This window comes from Glycine max, chromosome 8 (assembly GCF_000004515.6).
Source record: "Glycine max cultivar Williams 82 chromosome 8, Glycine_max_v4.0, whole genome shotgun sequence".
Lineage (NCBI taxonomy): Eukaryota > Viridiplantae > Streptophyta > Magnoliopsida > Fabales > Fabaceae > Glycine > Glycine max.
In genome coordinates this window covers 18,032,759-18,052,307 of record NC_038244.2, presented here as the reverse complement: position 1 = coordinate 18,052,307, position 19,549 = coordinate 18,032,759, and the positions used below count along the sequence as shown (strand labels likewise).

Genomic DNA, 19,549 nt, shown 5'->3' with positions numbered 1-19,549 from the left:
TTTTTTATATATTTAAAAATTAAATTTAAAATTTTCATCAGACCAATTTATGCGTGTGTCATGATTTTATGGACCAAATTACCTATTTATCTTTCATTTTACCAATCACCCATTACCAATTGTCTCTCTAACACACACTCACCAGCATGTCATTTGCCTTAAACAAACAAACCCTTTCCTTCTCTTCCTCTCTCCCTGCATCCATATAAAATAACATCACTTGGTTGTTCTGTTCCAATCCAAGAAGTATGGAAGAGTCTGAGGGGAGTGGAAGTGGGAATAATCAGAGTTACAGCAGCAGCAGCAGCAGCAGTGGATCAGCAATCAGCAACATGGCTCAAGACTACCTCTTTACTATTCTCCTCCTCCTCCCCATAGATGCAATCCTCTCCCTATCCATGACTTGCAAGAGATTCAGGGCTCTCAGTTCCTCACACACACTATGGAGATCTTTGTGCAAAAGGGACTTTGGTTCCACTTGTGTTGACTCACTACTCAACTCTTCCAATAACAACCAGCATCATCACTTCCCATGGATGAGGCTCTACAAGCAAGTCTCTTTGATGGATTCTGTTTGCTGTCATAAACTATTGGTGTCAGATTTGGATTTCCCTGCAGCCAGAGCTTCTCACTCTCTCAACTTTGTCTCCGACTGTCTTGTCTTGTTTGGTGGCGGCTGTGAGGGAGGTTGGTTACTTTCTCTTTCTTTCCATCTTTCAACAAAATTGGATTCGATTACTGTTCGCAATATGGAGAAAAGGGAGACAACTTCTGTCCTTTCCTCCACTACAAAAGGAATCCAATTCAACACCAACCCATTTTTGTACGGCTTTATTATTATGCCATATCTAACCATTACATCTTCCGCTATTTTAGTTGCTTCGTACTTGTTTAGGTGATTTGCCTTATATTTAAGGTTGACTTGAATTCTCCCTCTCCCTTCGCACTGCTTTTTCTGCCTTCCATTTTATGACCGCTTGATGGAGAAATCAATGAAATGGTGTCTCATTCTATAAGTAAATTTTTAGGGAAAGGGAACTATTGACTTAGCAAACACTATTTAATAGGCCACATTCTATTTGTTGCCACTCTGTAGAGCCTCTCCTTGTCATAGGAGAAATAAATAAGAAAGAAAAATGAAATAAGTTTCTTCCTAAACTAAAATCAACTTATGCATAAGCTAAGCTAATTTGTAGAAACCTTTTCATATTAGTTTCTCCCAAAGCTGATTTTTAACTTATACTCAAGATTTTAGCGTATAAAAAAGCTTATTTTGTTCTTGTTCGCTTTTAAAACCCAATTTCTGCTCTGCCAGATAGAAGCCAGAAGAACCCTTTAATGAAGCATTCTACTTGAATACTGTTTATTTTTCCATTTATAGGAAGTTTCTATGCCTCTTGACTAAAGTGTTACCTTGTAATATCTTTGTTCCTTGTTCTTATTGCTGTTTAGGACGACATCTTGATGACACATGGGTGGCATACATTGGCAATGATTTCCGAAGAATGTTGAAATGGCAGACAGTCCATTCAGGCATTCCAAGTGGGAGATTTGGGCATACATGTGTGGAGATGGGTGATTGTCTTGTTCTCTTTGGAGGAATCGACGACCGTGGCAACCGTCAAAACGATACATGGTTGGGGCATGTCATGTTCAGTGAGAACAACGGTGTAACATTTTCATGGAAAATGCTTGCTGTGGGGAATGTTGCACCACCTCCTAGAGGGGCTCATGCTGCATGTTCCATTGATGAAAAGAGGATGATAATCCATGGTGGTATAGGGCTTAATGGCCTCCGTTTGGGGGACACATGGGTCTTGGAGATGTCAGATTCAGATAGTCATTGCTTTGGTACTTGGCATGAGATTGTGTCACACCCTTCACCTCCACCACGTTCAGGACACACATTGACATGCATTGGAAGAAGCAGGACAATACTATTTGGAGGAAGAGGCTTGGGTTACGAGGTGCTTGATGATGTTTGGTTATTGGATACATACCAAGGTTATCAGAAATGGGTTCAAATAGTTTATGATTTACAAAGCATACCAGATGGTGTTTCCCTTCCAAGAGTTGGTCACACAGCTACATTGGTTTTGGGAGGGAGGTTGCTGATTTATGGAGGAGAAAACTCATACAGACACAGGAAAGATGATTTTTGGGTGTTAGATATCAGTGCCATCCCTTACCCTCCTTGCAGCATCACTCAGCAAATCACAGTGAGCTCAAAGAAAGTGTTGACAAGAATGTGGAAACGGTGGAAATCAAGTGGACATGCGGCAAATTCTCGATCGTTTCACCGGGCGTGTGCAGACCGATCAGGGTGTTATCTGTATGTATTTGGTGGAATGGTGGATGGTTTTCTTCAGCCTGCTGAACCTTCTGGACTCAGGTTTGATGGGGAGCTCTTTCTTGTGGAGCTTGTGCTTCAGCTCTAGCCTCTAGCTAGTTAATGCCTCTTTTTTGAGACCATTCATTCTGTTGTATTGTGCACAGTATCTTCCAACTACATACCATTATCTTGTCATAGTGTAGTGCCTTTTGCTGCTGCTATTATTGTGTTAGCTGCTGTAAAATAGCAGCAGCTATATTGGTCAGCCAGTGTCAATATCTTGTATGAACTGCGACTACATAATTAGAAAGCAATAGTATGACTGAAGATTACCAAATCGTTTGCACTGTTTTATTGATGTTTTATTTAATGAGGTAGATTATGTATTTATGTTAAGGTTTTTTTCTTTTATCACTATTGATCCGGAATATCCATCAATTTTACTAACAATTATTATCTGTTAGAAAATTTAACTGAACACCTTTAATAGAGTTTCCTCATCCAATCGGGCCAACAACCGAAAGAATATATTTTTTTTTAATTATCAAATGGAGGTATGTTGTAGGATAATCTAGACATCTGAATTAAAAGTTGTAAATTGTGTTATGATTTTTTTTCATTGAAGACGTAAATTTTAACACGGCTTTAAAGTCATAAGAGATTTTTTTCCACACAAATTTAAAGCTGTAATGTTTCTTTTTCTTTTTTCATTTCCATTGAAGTCATAAATTATTTTTATGACTTCAATTTCTTTTGCATAGTATTTTTTTTTTTAAAAATCGTAAATAATTTTTTATTTTAATTATTTAATGAATTAATATATATTTTATTTTATATTGTATATATTTTTTTTATTCTTTTATTTAATAATTTTTTTATACTAATTTTAAGAATTATTATTTATTTTTTCAGTGTAGTCATTTTTACGATCTTTTCGGTATATTTTTATTTAATGCTAGATGCGGTAAATAATTCATATTTTTATTGCTAAATTATATTTTTATTTGTTCAGTGTGAAGAAACCATAATAAGAAATAATCCTTATTAATATTTTCTTTTGCATTATTTTTTTATTTACAAAATAAATAATAATCTTAACATTAATAAAAAATATAAAAATATAAAATATAGAAAATAAAACAATATTAAAAATATGGTAAACGTAAAATAAAAAAATATAGAGAATATTAAATAAAACTAAAAAAATAAATTAATTCATTAAAAATTCTGAAAAAAATTATTTACAACTTTAATTAAAAAAGAAAAAAAATCCATTATGACTTTAAATTATATGGAAAAAATACATGAGAAAAAAAAAATCTCTTACGACTTTAAAGTCGTATTAAAAAAAATGAAATCGTAAAATTTTGTATAACTTCAATGGAATACGACCTTTAATTTAGAAGACGTAAATTAAGCACTACCACTTATTCCTTTTGAAATATTAATTTAAATTTTACATAATTTTGAAAAAATAAATGTTCTTTTTTGTCATTTATTTCTCTCACTCATGTATTTTTTATCCACAAAATTTGAATCTAAGACCTTATTTAACATGACGAATGACTTGTTGGAGGTAGATTGTTAATAATTACTTAAATGATAAACTTGTAAAATAAAATTGCAGCTGGCCATTAAATATAGTTTTTTAACGCTACAATCTAAATACTTTAACCGTTAATATTCATAAAATGATGCCGTAGTTTCTTCTCAACACAAATGCACAAAATCATGATCACATAAAACTACTAAAATTTATTATGCATGTAACGCTGAGAAAATTTTGCCAAAATTTTGTTTAGGCCATTAGCTTGGATTTTTTTTTTCGACGGAGATTGGAAAACTAAGATGCTATTTCCCTTTGTTTAGGCCTAAGTTTCTTCTCAACACAAATGCACAAAATCATGATCACATAAAACTACTAAAATTCCCTTTATTATGCATTTTTTTCTATAATAGATTAATTAAATTAATATCAACTTTTTATAATTACAATAATTTATTTTCATAAAACAAGGTTTTAAAATAAATCTCAAAAGTTGAGTTAAATGTCACACAGGATATGTATTAGACACTTTAAATTAAACTCAATATTAATTTAGTAAGTGTCAATGAGATTTAACTCAGTTGATGAGATAAAAGTATATAAATTATTATAAATCTTCTGACTTCGTCTCCAATTTTCACAAATAAAAAAAATATTAATTTACTAAGTATACCTGCTTCAAGAGAAAGAACTCTTCCAACCTATTTGATGATCCAAGTAGAATGAACATATGTCATATTCTTCTCTTTAATAATAAGCCTATAAGAATTACAATTGACATAAACGAAGTTCATCTGTCAATATTTACTTGAATAGATGGATACCTAAAAGCTAAAAATATGCGGGGAAAGAAATACAAAAGCCGATTGGTAAAGAAATACAAGAGTCGGTGACAACTGTTAATGTCGAATTAAATTACAGTCATTCTCAGTGAATTACAACAATGAATATTGTACTGACAAAGAATGTGCAATATTTTGGCCTCTTCACCTCTGCTTCAGGAGAAAGACGCTTCTACAGCAATTGCTCACTCATTCAATTTTAATTTTGTTCTCCACATCTCCCCAATGACCTTTTTTGGTGATGGATCATCAGGTCCCTTGTCTCTCTGTCCTGAAGTGAAATACAACCATCCATTCCAAAATCCAACTAGAGTGGTTTTCACCCGGTATGGTAATTTTCCAATCACTGACCACTTCTGAGATTTGATAACAAGAAAATTAAACAATCAGTAACAACATAGCATAAAGCTCCTACTTGCAATTAGATCTATATTGCTGCCTTCATAAGGAGATTACTGACGGTACTTTAGTACAGTATGTCAGAATGAATTATACCAATCGGATTATTCCTCGTTTCAGTTACATAATGCACTAAATATGGTGCAGAAAAACGTTTGATTCGACAAATCATAATTAATTACATTAGTTAAATAAAAGGAATTAAACAAAAAAAAGAGCTTTTTTGAAAACAACATTAAAAAGGAATTAAAGCTGCAGAAGAACCATTCGCACCAAATGTGCAAAATGGTGCCGAGAAAGCCTGACACTCCACTGTGAATATGACAGAATAAAAAGGCATCCGAGAACCTCTAACAATAGCAATATGAATTCAGTGGAATCCTACACTTCAAAGCCCATTTTTCTTTCGAATACAAGCCCATTTTTCATCAGATACTTCACAATCTCACTTCAACAACTCAATCTTAAAACTAGGGAAAATCAACAGGTGAAAAACAAGAGTTTACTTTAATATCAAATTACAAAAACATAATGGCAATGGAAGAGAACCCAAGTTTTTGTTGTCAAATCCCAATTCCAGTGGAGGGTAACACAAGGAAATTACTAAAATGGAGCATTTATTTGCTTTGTCATGTATAAAAGAGTAATATGCGTATGAGAATGTAAATGTATATGACGGTTGAATATGAACAAATATGCAGAAATGCAGACTCATTTCCTAAGTGCTTTAAAAAGAAGAAGTTGTTACCAAAGTATTCAAGTTAAACTGGACTACTTCTCCGTTTAAAACCATCTTCTTGGTTATAGGGTGCTTCTCTGTTGTGCCTCCAACAATGACAATGGAGTTATTTACAAGCGCCCAAGCAAATTCAATATGTGAGTTTGCTTTTGGCATTGGAGGCAGCGTTTTCCACTTCATATCATCATCCAACATGTAAACATCAGTATAAACCACCTGACATGGGAATGAACAACGAGTCAGAGTGCCAAACCAAGGGTCAGTATCGTGGAAGAACATAATTTATCATCAATAAAATTATGAGGTTAATCATATGTAATATCAATTCAATTTAGAGAAAAGGAAATAAAACACACAAGAAAAAAAAATCTTCGGCTCAGAGAATTGATATCAAGTAGAAGGATACCTAAGTTGTCCATAATTTGAGCAAATAAGATAAGAAAAATAACTATTTTATCCTTGGCTTACCTCTTGTCTGCGTGAGCACTTGAAAATAGGTGACCCAGGTTTGGCCATAAAATCTCCTTCTTGACCACCAAGAACATAAAGACGATCATCAACCACAACACAAGCCCTGAACGAAGACATTAATATGTAATAAATTGAAGGTAGCATATACACTTAATAAAATGCATTTCAATAAACCTAGATTATAATGTGTTGGAACCCCAAACCATCAAAAAACTGTATCACTTTTCATTCTTCAACGCAGCAAAGTTTACAGCACTTTGCGGCATACAAGTTAAAACTTATATGAATCATAACAGTAAAGAGCACATATTGAAAAATGATAATGTCAGAAAAGACAAGAAAATAAAATAAGCTTCCATGTGGCCACACTTAAATCATAAAGGGCACAGAATTAGGAGTATAAAATCCAATTGAGAAGTTAAAATGAATGAAGGGTAAAGGAGAAAGCAATGAAGTTTCTCTAATCTCAAAGGCTACCCAAGAGACCCAAATGGTTCAAAATTATCAAGATGTGGCTTTCCTAGAAATGCAAAATAAACAAACAATTAATCAAAGAACATTCGGATAACAATAGTGGTAAAACACTGGTTTGAGAAAAAAAATACAATTATTTACAAATTCCAATTAATATTTTTATGGCTCTAACAACACTCAATAGTCAGTAGCACAACAAACATGTTATATCTATAATGTAGTAGTACACCACCAATCATTAGCTCAATCAATCAAATTGGGTATGAATCAGTTCAGAAACCTGTGAGGTCCTCCACGGGGAATGGGTATCTCACTCCTCCACTCATTTTCTAAAGCTTTTCCATCCTTCACAGCAAGACTCCAGTGTTCTAATCCAGGTGTATGTCGATTCTCCTTACTGCCACCCATCACATGAAGTCTACCCCTCCAAAGTTGAGTTGCTGGTGCATATCTGAATATAATAATATTGTCACTTGTCATAACCTTCCCCCAAAACCATGATACAGGGAAGACAAATTACATACATGATTTTCTTAGAGCCAAAAACAGTGAGCATCCAAAAGCAACAAAGGCAGAGAGTGAAGCCAGCATCCAAGAAAGAAGGTGGGAATAAGTGAGTTTGACCAGATCCTTCCCCTTCCCTTTGAATCTGTTGTTTATGTTTAATGCTAACAACTACAGGGCACATCATTTTCTTCTACCCATTGCAATTTCTTTTAACATGATTTATTTTTTATCGGCAAATCAAGTATATATATATATCATTAAGAATGGGTACTAGATATACCCATAAAAAGTACAAGGAACATAAATCAGCCAAACCATACATATTGCAGCAATAGGTTAGTGAATCATTTAAAAGCACTAATGCAAATAAATGATGAATAACCCATCGGCTTACATAATAGGATCCCCCATAGCAATGAAACACAAAGCTACAAAATACAACAATCATCATGTAAACTAAGGGAGATCAACATAAAATAGCTTCAGCAGTCCCTGAAGCAACAACATAAAGAAGGAAACAAACCTAGGTACCGGCAAAGGAGGTAGATCCCGCCATTTCCTAGTTTGAGTGTCGAGCACAAAGTTATGAGCAGTAGGACCTCTGCATTGCGGGCCATACTGTCCAGTCACCACATAGATGTATCTTCCATCGGTCACCATTCCCAAATGCGAGTGCGCCATCTCTTTCGGCATGTCGAATCTTCCTCCCCAAGTATTGTCAGTAAAATTATATACATCAACATGAGAATGAACCTGCAATGCAACCAAACAAAAAAAGACAAATTTATATTACATATATTACGAATTGCAATTAATTGAGATTGGAAGCGAAAAAAAGGCGAAGTAGTTAGGTAGTTACGAAATCGATGGTGCCGTAGCCGGCGAAAACAAAGAGGAGATCCCGAATCTGAATGGCGGCTCCGTCAAGGCGAGGGACGGGAGCAGGAGCCATCTTTTGCCACTTGAGCTGCGGCGCATCCAAATCGGCGTAAGCCGCGGCAAGGAATCTTCCAGAAGCAGTGGCATTCTCATATTTCTTCTTATTGTGGTTGGAGGGAACCACAAATGCGGAGGGTTTGGTGGAGGTGGGAAGAGTGGAAGAGGTAGAGGCCCATAGAAAGTCGGCGACGAGAGCGAAGCCTAAAAGCCCCACGCAGATCACTACGAACTTGGCGGAACCCACCTTCACCGACGCCCGAACCATCATCAATCATCGATCAATCAACTCTGCACCACTTTGCTCTGCCATTACATTACTATTCTCTATATTATCCACGCACGCGTCTTCCTTCACCCTAACTTTTCTTCTAATCTAATCTAATTCATAAATAAAGCAAGCAATTTCATGGGTTGTGTTCAATTTTTTTTGTTAAATAGTAATTTTCGATCCTAATCGTAAATAAATTCGTAAAAAAAATTAAATTTTATTTTCTAAAAATAAAAAAATCCTAACAAATTTATTTTGTTATTCTGTTAATGATCCTACACATTTAGATAAAAAATAACCGTATTTTTTTTTATTCCCGGAAATATTCATTTTGTTAATTATACTACAATCAACGGCTAAAGATTGTTTGGCATCGAGTTCAAATATCAGTAGTAATAAAGGCTATATTTGCAAAAAGATACTTTTAAACTTATAATGAGTTAGTATAGGAAAATAAAAAAGAATGAGTTATTTGTAATTTGATAAAAGTACAGAGAGCAGTGTTAGGGTAATTTACTCTAAAGAAAAAATACGACTCTAAGCAGGAAGAAGCAAAACATGGTGTATGTTAGAAAACAAATATTAAATTGAAAATTAATATAGAAATAAATTTTGTGAAATTAATACAATAAAAATGAAGATATATAAGCACGACATAATGAGAAAAATTGAACCATAAAATTAAAATGCACACACAGGCACAACTTGGGTTTCCATTAATTATTATTATTTTCTTAATAAAAAAAGGTCTACTTTATTTAGTGCTACTAATTTAACCAATGTTAACAGAAAAATATAATGTACTAATAGGAATAACTTAAAAATGAAACTAATAATTTAGTCCTTCAAGTCAGATGATACAACATTCTTAAGGTTATGCACAACAGTTGAGTTGTTGCCCTAACCATCTCCATCTTCAGAAGTTCCTTGCATGCTTCCACCACATGCATTATTTGGACTTGCAGTTGAAGTTGAGCCACCACTATGGCCACCTTCAAGAACATTCTCACTATGCATGGGATACGTTCCATTACCTATCCTTGTTATCTGCCCTTGAATGGCGTGCTGGTGTAGTTGTTGTTGTGGATTACCAAATTGCAATTGCATATTTGGAGGGAAAATCCCTTGTTGCTGAACCATTGCTACACCCTGAGGATGTTGCATATAGTATTCTGGTTGCATCCTAGAGGGTGGTGGAATCATCTGTTGCAAGTATTCAAAATGAGGCAATCAAAGCAAGGTTAGGAGCAGCTGATCATAGACTACAAAGGATAAAAAAATGCTAATTTTTTTACCTGTGGAGGCATGATTAGTGTTTGTGAATGCTGCAAATCAGCAATTGTAGCTAAATACATTAAATTCTGTTGAATTTTCTCTTGGTACCTAAGACATCGAAGCATCCACAACCACTTCATTACATAAAACTTGTGGAAGATAATCTCAATAAAACATAAAAACAAGCATATGACAACAATTAGCCTTGCAGAAAGATTTTAAGCTAGAATTGGTAGAGGACAAATAATGTCAAATGTTATTTGTAGAAAATAACTCCTAACTTCAGCACAATATCATGTTTTCATATGAATTGCTTAACAAGCTTAAAATGTCAAACAAAAAAAATTCAAGTTAATTAACACACAAAATAAAGATTAAAATCAAGCAAACAATAAGAATAATAGGATGAATAGTGTCTCTATCAACTAGTAATACTTGAATTACCAAAAATTAAAGAGATTGCATTTAAATACTACCAATTAATTCAAACCAAAAGTCAACACATATAATTACTGATAAAATATAAAACACTATGTAAATACAATTAAGAGGTCACTTACTCGGCACATTTATCAATTTTCCCAAGTTTCATATTTTCCATTATTGCTACAATCAGCTTCTTGTTCTCATCAAGATACTGCAATGTGTCATAACAGGCCATTCAAATTAAAATCTTCATTCTTGAAGTCTATGTAGGTTTATAACATCTTGATTCTTAACGTCACAATCATTACAAGGATAAGAAAAGACATCGAAAAAATTCAATGTAATAATTCAAAATAGGCCTAAAAGATAAAGGACAAATTAATGAACAATTCTGTGAAATACGAGTACATTTTCTTGATGAAAAAGTCTTGCACTAGCATCGGGGTGATCGTAGTAGAACACCAACCAATTGTAACACGTTAGGTCCTAAAGTGAGGGTGTATTTTGTAATGGCATTGGGGTGGGGCTGGTTATACAAATGATATATGTTCTTAAAGAAAAAAGAAAAGAGTAATTATGAAGTACAAATTGAAGAGGCCAAATGGCAATAACATAAAAAAGTGTAGCGTACCCATTGAACCTCATGGGTAGTTATTTTTCTGGGCGCCCGCATATAGGGTGGTGACTGCTGCAATATTGTTATGTTCACTGAAAGAAAGCACATAAAGCATAAGAATAAATAACGAATGGTCACTTGGATTCTATACGTGAGGAAGAAAGAATACTCTGGTCTTCAACAGTTACCATTATATAATTGATAGTCCATCAACAGATTATACGTGAGGAAGAAAGAATCCTCTCCTCTTCAACAGTTATCTTATATCAATCAATTATCAATTATAATTGATTACATGAGATTATATTGTATTAGTGCAATCAGCACGTATAAATTATAATTTTTTATATTATCCTTTTTTTATTGAATAAATTTTTACATTATCTTTTAACATACCTTTCAATTATTTATATAAGTATATATTATTATATTATAGATATGTATATAATTGTTTAAAAAATATATTAACATGGTTATAATATTAATAATTTATTTTAGGAAATTAAAATTGTGATATTAAATCGTAAGTATTAAAATCATGATACGTTTATTTTGGAGATATTAGAATCCTGGTATTAAATCTTGATATAAGTCTAAATAATATATTTATTTAGAGGAAAATCATGATATTAAAATTGTGTTGCGGTAGATTGATTGAATCTCTCCATCTTTTTTATCACCATGATATATAGTAAATTGCTCATGATAATAAGTTGCATTTCCTACAATAAAAATTGCTTTGATATTTGCACCTAAATAATTGAAAATTTTAAATATAATTAAAACTTAAATTTTGAGATCATTTGTTTAATAAATCAAATTTATAAATCAGTGTCTTACATGAATACACAACAATAATCAATAAACTTCTAGAACGTCAACACTTCAAGAAGTTTCGAATTATAATTCGTGTTTGATACCCCCATTTCGCCTAAAATTTCAAAACATTATAAAAAAACTATTTTTGAATAACTTCAATAATACTATAACAACGGCCGGGTTGCATAATCTTCACACTAAGCGCATTTCATAATTTCTCCTTCCCGTGCAAATGAATGAAATATTGTTTGTTAAGTGGTGACTTATAATAATGAAAAAGAGGGGAAAATACACATTAAATATCATCTAACTCCAATGAGGCATAATTTTTTTTATCCTTTTTTTAAAGGCAAAATGAATATTATTAAAAAAAAATAAGTTCAGAATTGTTGCAAGCAATGAGACCGCGCCTAAAGGCCATATGTGCCCACATTCACATCAAATTCACGTGCTTACAGTATGTCCCTTACCTTACCAGTGTAAATGTAATTGCCAATTTGTCCAAAACGTATATATTTGTCTCGACAAGGTAGAGAGAAATTCAGTGCATGATGAAAAGATTTGCAAACACAAGAAAGATTGTATTCTATTTAGCATGTTAGCATAATCACAATATGCTCGTACAAGTAAGAAATTTTACTGCACCAAACATTAACAAACCCTAGAAGAACATCAAAACAACCAGAACTATACAACAATTTAAAGGAGAAAAATAAGGCGCGCGCACACACAACTTTGCCATCTTAATCTATGATAATTTGTCACTATGATATTCCACCACCACTAATAATGGAGGGGAAAAGAATACTATCTAAGAACACCAATTAGAAGATGCTACAAGCATTCTCATAGCACATACTGTTAAACTGGTATCACATCATTCTTGGATGCATCTTCACATCTTAAAACTATACCCTCAAGACTAGCTGGAAAAATGCATTTGGTCCATTGGCAACCAGTAGTGATTGGATCTGGCGGAGGAACAATCATAAGAACATTCTCATTCCTCTGAACAATTCCCATTACACTTACTGTGCTTCCTTCTTTGATGTACCTGAATACAAATACCAAGTTATATTATCTCTCAAATCAAAGAAATAGCTACGATGCTAAATAAAATCAACAGGTTAAAACATTTGAATCACTCAGTATACAAAATTTAATTCACACTTGTCTAGTTGGGAAACCCCCAAATCAAAGCTGACACTCTATACACCCATCCAAAGACAAACCCAGGTTAGTATATTCAAAAAGATCAAAATGCAGGAAAACAAGAAATAATAAATTTTACCCTTCTTCCAGACGCATGATGCGGTCATCACTTGAAAGATTTCTCTCTTCCAACCACCGGAGAAACTCTGGTGGAAGCTCTTCTTTGGTTGGATTTACATTGATGAGGACTGAGTCATCAACATAAGGGGTCACTCGTGCTCCATGCCCAGTCTTAACCAGTGCCCTTAAACCAGACTGGAAATCCGAGATGTAGAAGTCAACCACGCGTCTCTGTCATGTTACATGCATTCCAGTCAATCAAGTGAAAAACAAGTTACCAATAGCAATACCAGTCCCTAAGCACAGACTCCCCATGGGACTTTCTTGACCACCACCTCCCCCCCCCCCCCCCCCACAAAAAAAAAGAAAAGAAAGAAATAGCGGTCCTAAATGTAGGCTCATGTAGACAATTAAGTTCAGTAAACAATATATAATAATAGAAAAAAATGGTACAGTAACCAATCAAGGGGATACAAATATTAGGTAACCATGTATAACAACATAAATAGGTCAATTTAACCTAGAGTGCCATCAAAGGACTTGAAAATAAATGTCAAAGGGGTGGATCCATCATTCAATCCATCCATGCATAAATTCAGCCAATCCACTGAATCAAGAAAATAGAACTTAATGGATTGGATGGATTGAATCATCAACCATTAATGGGGTGATACATCATATTTTTTAAACCAGATGGATCAAGATATTGGATCAATGATGGTTATTGCAGCCGAGGCTCATTAAAGGGTCTTCTAGAAACAGTTCTCATAAGGAGAAAATTTTTAGAGAAAGAATTTATTTTGACAAGTAAAGAATATATATATTTTAAATGGATGGATTGAATGTCCATCCATGAAAAATTATTTATCGATAGGTTGGATGGTTATCTTTTACACAAGTTATGGATGGATCAATTTTTTACAATACACTTTTAATGGATCATAAATGGACTAGAATACTAGATGTTTAATTCTAACCCAACAATTTTAATCCAACTCAATTTATCTATACCATCCATTTTACACTCATACTCAATACATTGTAACTGGCTTGAGGGTAGAACACCCATCTGAATACATCCTTTGCTTAGTAAACAAAATCTTGTCCAAGGTAAATTGGAATCATTTACTAAGAAGGAAAATAGCATCATATTAAAAAGAAAAATTTCCCTTCTCCTGAACATGATAGTAAAATTAATTCAAAACAATAAATTCAACTTGAAATTTAATCAGAAGAAGCATGTCCTTCACTGCCACGCTCTTGGGGGCAATAATAGAAGTAAAATTGTACAAAGGATGTCAGAGTAAAGTATTAAATTCCATAATAACTAACCCAGAAAAAATAGTCAGTAACTTACTTCCAGCAGTCTAAGGCCCCAAGTAAGCCGACGGTGTGTAGGATTGGCAGCTTTTGAGTTCCATCCTCGATACTCATATAAACTTGTTGACGTATATACACATCTGGGAACTTTCTGGAAAGATGACTCAAGAGGCACATTACCGCAGGTAACAACCTTCATATACCACAGCAAAACATATTTGATTACAGTCATTTAAGCTTGTATTGTAGTTATAAAAAGGATGCATAGAATGAAAAATCAATCAAGTGCAAATTTCTCATTTGCATAATTGGATTTTTATGGCGAAATTATTTCTCCGGGAAAACACTGCTATTAAGGCACAAGTATAGTAGTGTTACTGATACAACATATGTTTATAGCATGAAAATAAGGAAGATGAAACAAAATGCTCTCATCTAAGTATCATCCAAAGCCCATTCATTGAAAATAGCATTATTTCAAACAGCTATAAAGAATGACTTAAAGGCTTTACATCCACGATCAATTTTTACTCTTATTTTCTTATTTTGCTTTGCTTACAAATGATGTCATGTCTTTGAAAAAAATTAAAACAATGAAATTTCAATATTAAACAGACTCATTCATTTAAACCAAAGAGAAATCATGTTTGTGGAAGTAACTGATACAAATCCGAGCTGTAAACCTAATGCAGGTAAGGTTATTTACTAGACGTATGTAAGTTTTTATAATTGACAAAAAATAGTAGGGTTCACACATCAAGTATGCTTTAAGATTTTCAATCTTTCCTTCATGAAAAAAAAAATCGCATTCTTGAAAAGCTCCTGTAAATTAAAAGACAAGCCCCAAATACTTCTAAAGCGGGAGAAGAACAATTTATAATTTATAATAAAAAGCAAAATCAGACTGATGCAAAGACACGTGAATAAGAAAAACATTTGAAATAAGTACAGCATGATTTGATGTAAAGAATATAATCATAAGCCCAAGAAGTGGAGATGAACTTTCCAAGAATAGCCAATAAATTTGGCAAGACAAGCAAAACATACCCCGGAGACCTTCACAAATTGCCCATTTTTTGCAGTTCTAAGCTCAGAGTCTGGATAATGAGCAACGAAGCCCATAATAGATCTTCTTCCCCAATAAGTATTCCAAGTGAAAGATGCAGCAACTAGGCCAAAAAGAACCACAACTACAATAAGGAGAATAGCATTGTGCACTGCTCCAAGAATAAAACCACCAGCAATGAAACCCATCACAAAAAGCAGAATTAATAACCATAACACCGCCTTCGGAAAATTCCTTCTGAAGGAATCATCACCTTGACTAAGAACAGTCACAGCTTGATTGTGAACAGCAGCAGAACCTTGAAGCTTCATTGAACCTGTCGCTTCTAAAGGTCCAGACACTTTCCGAGGAGCCCCTGAAGAATTAAGTGGGCCAGATGATATGGGCCCAGATGTAATGAGACCAGTTGTAGGTAGAACGGGAGCAAGAGGTCCGGAATTTTGACGCCCAACTGGTGTAACTCCACCAGACTGAGGACCAGACGACTTTTTAACAGGTTCCCCATGCTTATTCAGTGGCCCAGAATTCGATTTCTTCATTGAAGTTGAACCAGCCATGCCACCAGAAGTCATTGGACCTGAAGTAGTATAGGCGGCTCGAGCAGCAGCATTAGGCTGGATAGGTCCAGAATGTGAACCAGCTCCTCCAAAAGATCCTGTCCGTGACGGAGCACCTGTTATTGGTCCAGATTTCCTAGATTTAGAGCCATCAACAGGAATATCAAACATTTTCCCCAATTCTCCAGACTTTTTTATGTCTCCACCGGTATATGGCACGGCTGTTGATGTCATTGTTGGAGTTCTTTCTTTGGGCTGCTCCGGCCGCCCTGATACATAGAGGCCATTGCTAAGCTTATGAGATGGGATTCTAGAACCCATCTACCTTCTGTGAAAGAACTCTTGAGAACTCAGACAACAGTAATACCAGAAATTGGTGCTGGACAAGTCAAACTGTCAAAGTGATCCTGAAAGTTGCAAAAAAATGAAATTCCCAAAGGGATTGGAATTATTATTCAATCAAAATTAGCAGTTTGCAATAAATTTCCTTGTCGCCTAGTAAAAAGTAATGGAAAGCTCAATTACGACTGAATAACCAAAACGCACATGTAGTGATGAGAGCATAAGGTTTAGAACAAAGTAGAGCACCTTAGATACTTAGTTGCCATAAATATTATGCGGATTGCCAAGCATGGCCTTGGGAACATAACGTGTCATGTCTAAAATTAACACACTCAAGGGAACACAATGTCATAAAGGTGGCATGGGCAACCAAAGTATACAACTAGCCATTTCCCACATGGAGCAAGCAAATCTTGTACTACATATCACACTTTAACCAGAAATAATTACAAAGAGCCAACAAAGTATATGATAGTCAACTTCCTAGTATACTTCAATGCATGCACACAACCCAAATGAAGATAAAGAGCATATCAACTCCCCATTGCCATTACCAGAAGATCAACGAACCTATAGAATGAAGAAACACCCAAAATTCTTAAATAATTACTGACCTATATAAGTGGGCATGTCTACAACTTTTTATGCACACACATTCAATTATACAGTTTTTTTATCTCCTGTCCTCCCATAAACTTCATGCATCTTCCAACCAAAAGTACAGTGATTTTAAATGAATGAATGAGGGAATGCTAACACTAAAATTCTAAGATAAAATTCCCGAAGTGGAACAGTTTTTAGGGCAGAAGAAGGCAAGAGAAATCGTCCGTAGTATGGAGTCTGGAGCAATGAATTGTAGCGCCATTTTGTTTTCTCGAAAAAACCCTACACTAGGAGGAAAGAGTAACAAGCAGGTCAACATTCATAAGAGTCAAGCCCCACTTTTTTCAAACTTGTGCCAATCTGTAATCCAGGAAGCAAGAGACCCTGGATCCATTTTTCCAAATTAAAAAACGGAAATTGCATGAGGTCATGCACAAGAACAAGCTGGCATTTAATTTTTGGTAGATTAAAGAATACCCCAGGATTGAAAAATCAAATCAAATATATTATTGGAAAAAAGGAAGCTTCCACCACTATTTTGGCCACTAATCAAGCATGGAATAAAGTCATAAAAATACAGAAAAAGAAAACTTGCAGGGGAACCATACGATTTCGGGGGGAAAACTCACACACAGCACCGATGTGATACACATTGCGGGAGAAAAGTCAAATGTTACTGCGGAGAGTGATGAGAAAAGGCAACAAGAGATCTAGAGAATGAAATTGGGATCTCAACGCTGGGTAGAAGCAATGTGTGTAATAGTAAAAGTAAAACGTTATTCTGAATTTCAGGGGCATTTTCTCAGCAAACAAAATCAGAATCCAAAATACAGTACAAATGGAAAGAGTTCAGAAGCAAGCAAGCGTTGACGAAAAAGAGGAGCGGTAGAAAACGAAGACGCCGAAATTGCCATTTGGGAGAAAAGAAGGATCTATAAAGAGAAAGAGAGCATACCTACCTACCTGAACTGAAAATCTGGACGCATAATCAAATCAATAATCATCATATTCATATCATGGATACAAAAGCTACCACTCTCACTATCACTCTCAGTGATATAAAGAGAGAAAATAAAAATAGGTTTCTGTTTCTCGCTCGCTCGGAGAATTTAAGGTTGTAATGCGGTGAGTGAAAGGTTCAGACGAGAGCCCCAACAAATTTGTGCCTTGTCTGGTTTACCAAACTGACCAAAATTTTCCATTTAATTCAAATAAAAAAAAAAGGAAATGAATGTTATGTTCATTTATAAATTATAATATTATTAATTATTTACTATTATATTAAGGATTTTTTTTGGTAAATATTATTATAATAATGATGTAGCTGAACAGTGAAGCTATGAGTTTAATGGTTAATATAACGTATAATAATTTTATATCATTATTTAATAAAATATTATAATTTTTAAAATAATTATTATAATATATAATTTAATATTAGACAATAATGTATTTTACATTTTCAATGTATTTTGGATGCAAAATGCAATACGACAGATTGCAAACTCCCTTTCTGTTCTTCAACGTGCACGGGCATGGCCCTACCTTTCCTAAAACTTAAACTACCCTTATTTTTCTTTTCTATCTAATCACGGATTTCTATCTAGCATTTTGTTCTTTTCACAGTACACCAATTTTCTTTTGTATAATACCGGTTACTTTTAGTGGAGATTCACTTTCAATTTTTTTTTCATCTCGAATTTGGCATCTTAATTAAAAGGATTGAATTGTGACTCTAACCAATAACTTATTACTTATGATTATTTAATATATTATACATTAGCTTGAATTAGTTAGATACACTAAAAAATATATTTTATACATGAAAAAATTAAAATGGAAACAAATGAAATGAAACACTTATCGTTCCTTTTTCAAATCAAAACTAGAAAGAATAATATTTTGTTATTAATAAATCAATTATTTATTTGCAATTATAAACGTTTTCATCCTATTTCAATATATACTCAAATCTCCAGTTGCTATGATTTCAAGTCTTCATCCTATTTCTATATTTATAATAACTTATTACTATGTATAATATTACGCCTACAATCTTATCTCATCAAAATCAATTCCATTCCAACCTGTATTCGCACATTGAAATTGTTTTTAAGTTGTCATGCCAATGTCTCCTGGCGGCGACAGCCTTTATTTAATTGTATGGTTAAAGTATAATTTTTTTCCTTTTATTTTTTAAAATTTGTATTTTTAATCTTTTCATTTTTCAATTAAGACAATTTTGTCTTCCACTTTAAAAAAATCGATAATTTTAGTTTTTGTCATCAATTTTAAACGTTGATCTATATAATTTGTAAGGTAAAATTATAAATTTGATCTCATAATTCAATTTTGGTCTCCCTATTGTTTAACTTACCAATTTAGTCCTTTTTTTTTTAATTATGTTATTTCAATCTTCAACTTCTAAGATTGGACATTGACTATGAATTGTTTACCTTAATTGTCACGCATCAGGCTTTTATTGAACATTAATTGCTAATTTTATTAGATGTTGACATTAATTAGGTACACGAAATTAACATCCAATAAAAAGCATGATATGTGACAGTTAACCTCCAATAAAACAAAACATGTGACAGTCAACCTCTAATTTCGGAGTTGGAAAATGGGAACTAAAATAAGAGGATGCTAAAAAATTAAGAGAATAAATTCGTGAATTAAACTATAGAAAATCAAAATCGGATTCTGAGATAAATAGGGAGACCAAATTTACAA

At 33.7% G+C, this 19,549-nt stretch overlaps 4 protein-coding genes across 10 annotated transcripts; 1 reads left to right on the top strand and 3 right to left on the bottom strand.

Moving 5' to 3' along the window:
- Window positions 1-119: 119 nt before the first annotated feature.
- On the top strand, window positions 120-2,669 carry LOC100811203 (F-box/kelch-repeat protein At1g51550). The gene is made up of 2 exons (XM_041018338.1): window positions 120-687; window positions 1,453-2,669. Exons 1-2 carry the CDS (start codon window positions 249-251, stop codon window positions 2,436-2,438), a joined length of 1,425 nt encoding a protein of 474 aa, XP_040874272.1. The 5' UTR covers window positions 120-248; the 3' UTR covers window positions 2,439-2,669.
- Window positions 2,670-4,732: 2,063 nt separating this feature from the next.
- On the bottom strand, window positions 4,733-8,652 carry LOC100809598 (kelch repeat-containing protein At3g27220). The gene is made up of 6 exons (XM_003531706.5): window positions 8,170-8,652; window positions 7,834-8,063; window positions 7,084-7,254; window positions 6,327-6,432; window positions 5,868-6,074; window positions 4,733-5,076 (listed from the first exon to the last, which is right to left on the bottom strand). The coding sequence occupies exons 1-6, from the start codon at window positions 8,515-8,517 to the stop codon at window positions 4,906-4,908; spliced, it is 1,233 nt and encodes a 410-aa protein (XP_003531754.1). The 5' UTR covers window positions 8,518-8,652; the 3' UTR covers window positions 4,733-4,905.
- A 723-nt stretch (window positions 8,653-9,375) lies between these two features.
- Window positions 9,376-11,025, bottom strand: LOC100820433 (GRF1-interacting factor 3). The gene is made up of 5 exons (XM_003530303.2): window positions 11,004-11,025; window positions 10,850-10,926; window positions 10,353-10,429; window positions 9,813-9,900; window positions 9,376-9,720 (listed from the first exon to the last, which is right to left on the bottom strand). Exons 1-5 carry the CDS (start codon window positions 11,023-11,025, stop codon window positions 9,418-9,420), a joined length of 567 nt encoding a protein of 188 aa, XP_003530351.1. The 3' UTR covers window positions 9,376-9,417.
- Window positions 11,026-12,219: 1,194 nt separating this feature from the next.
- Window positions 12,220-18,022, bottom strand: LOC100810132 (uncharacterized membrane protein At1g16860). 7 transcript variants are annotated; one of them, XM_041018335.1, is made up of 6 exons: window positions 17,769-17,997; window positions 15,565-16,275; window positions 15,293-15,414; window positions 14,283-14,438; window positions 12,945-13,156; window positions 12,220-12,707 (listed from the first exon to the last, which is right to left on the bottom strand). In XM_041018335.1, the coding sequence occupies exons 2-6, from the start codon at window positions 16,187-16,189 to the stop codon at window positions 12,515-12,517; spliced, it is 1,308 nt and encodes a 435-aa protein (XP_040874269.1). In that variant the 5' UTR covers window positions 16,190-16,275; window positions 17,769-17,997; the 3' UTR covers window positions 12,220-12,514. The 7 variants fall into 7 exon arrangements, with proteins under 7 accessions (XP_040874269.1, XP_040874270.1, XP_040874271.1 ...); XM_041018336.1 differs by having other exon boundaries at window positions 17,777-17,997; XM_041018337.1 differs by lacking the exon at window positions 17,769-17,997 and adding an exon at window positions 16,825-17,750.
- Between the last annotated feature and the right edge of the window lie 1,527 nt (window positions 18,023-19,549).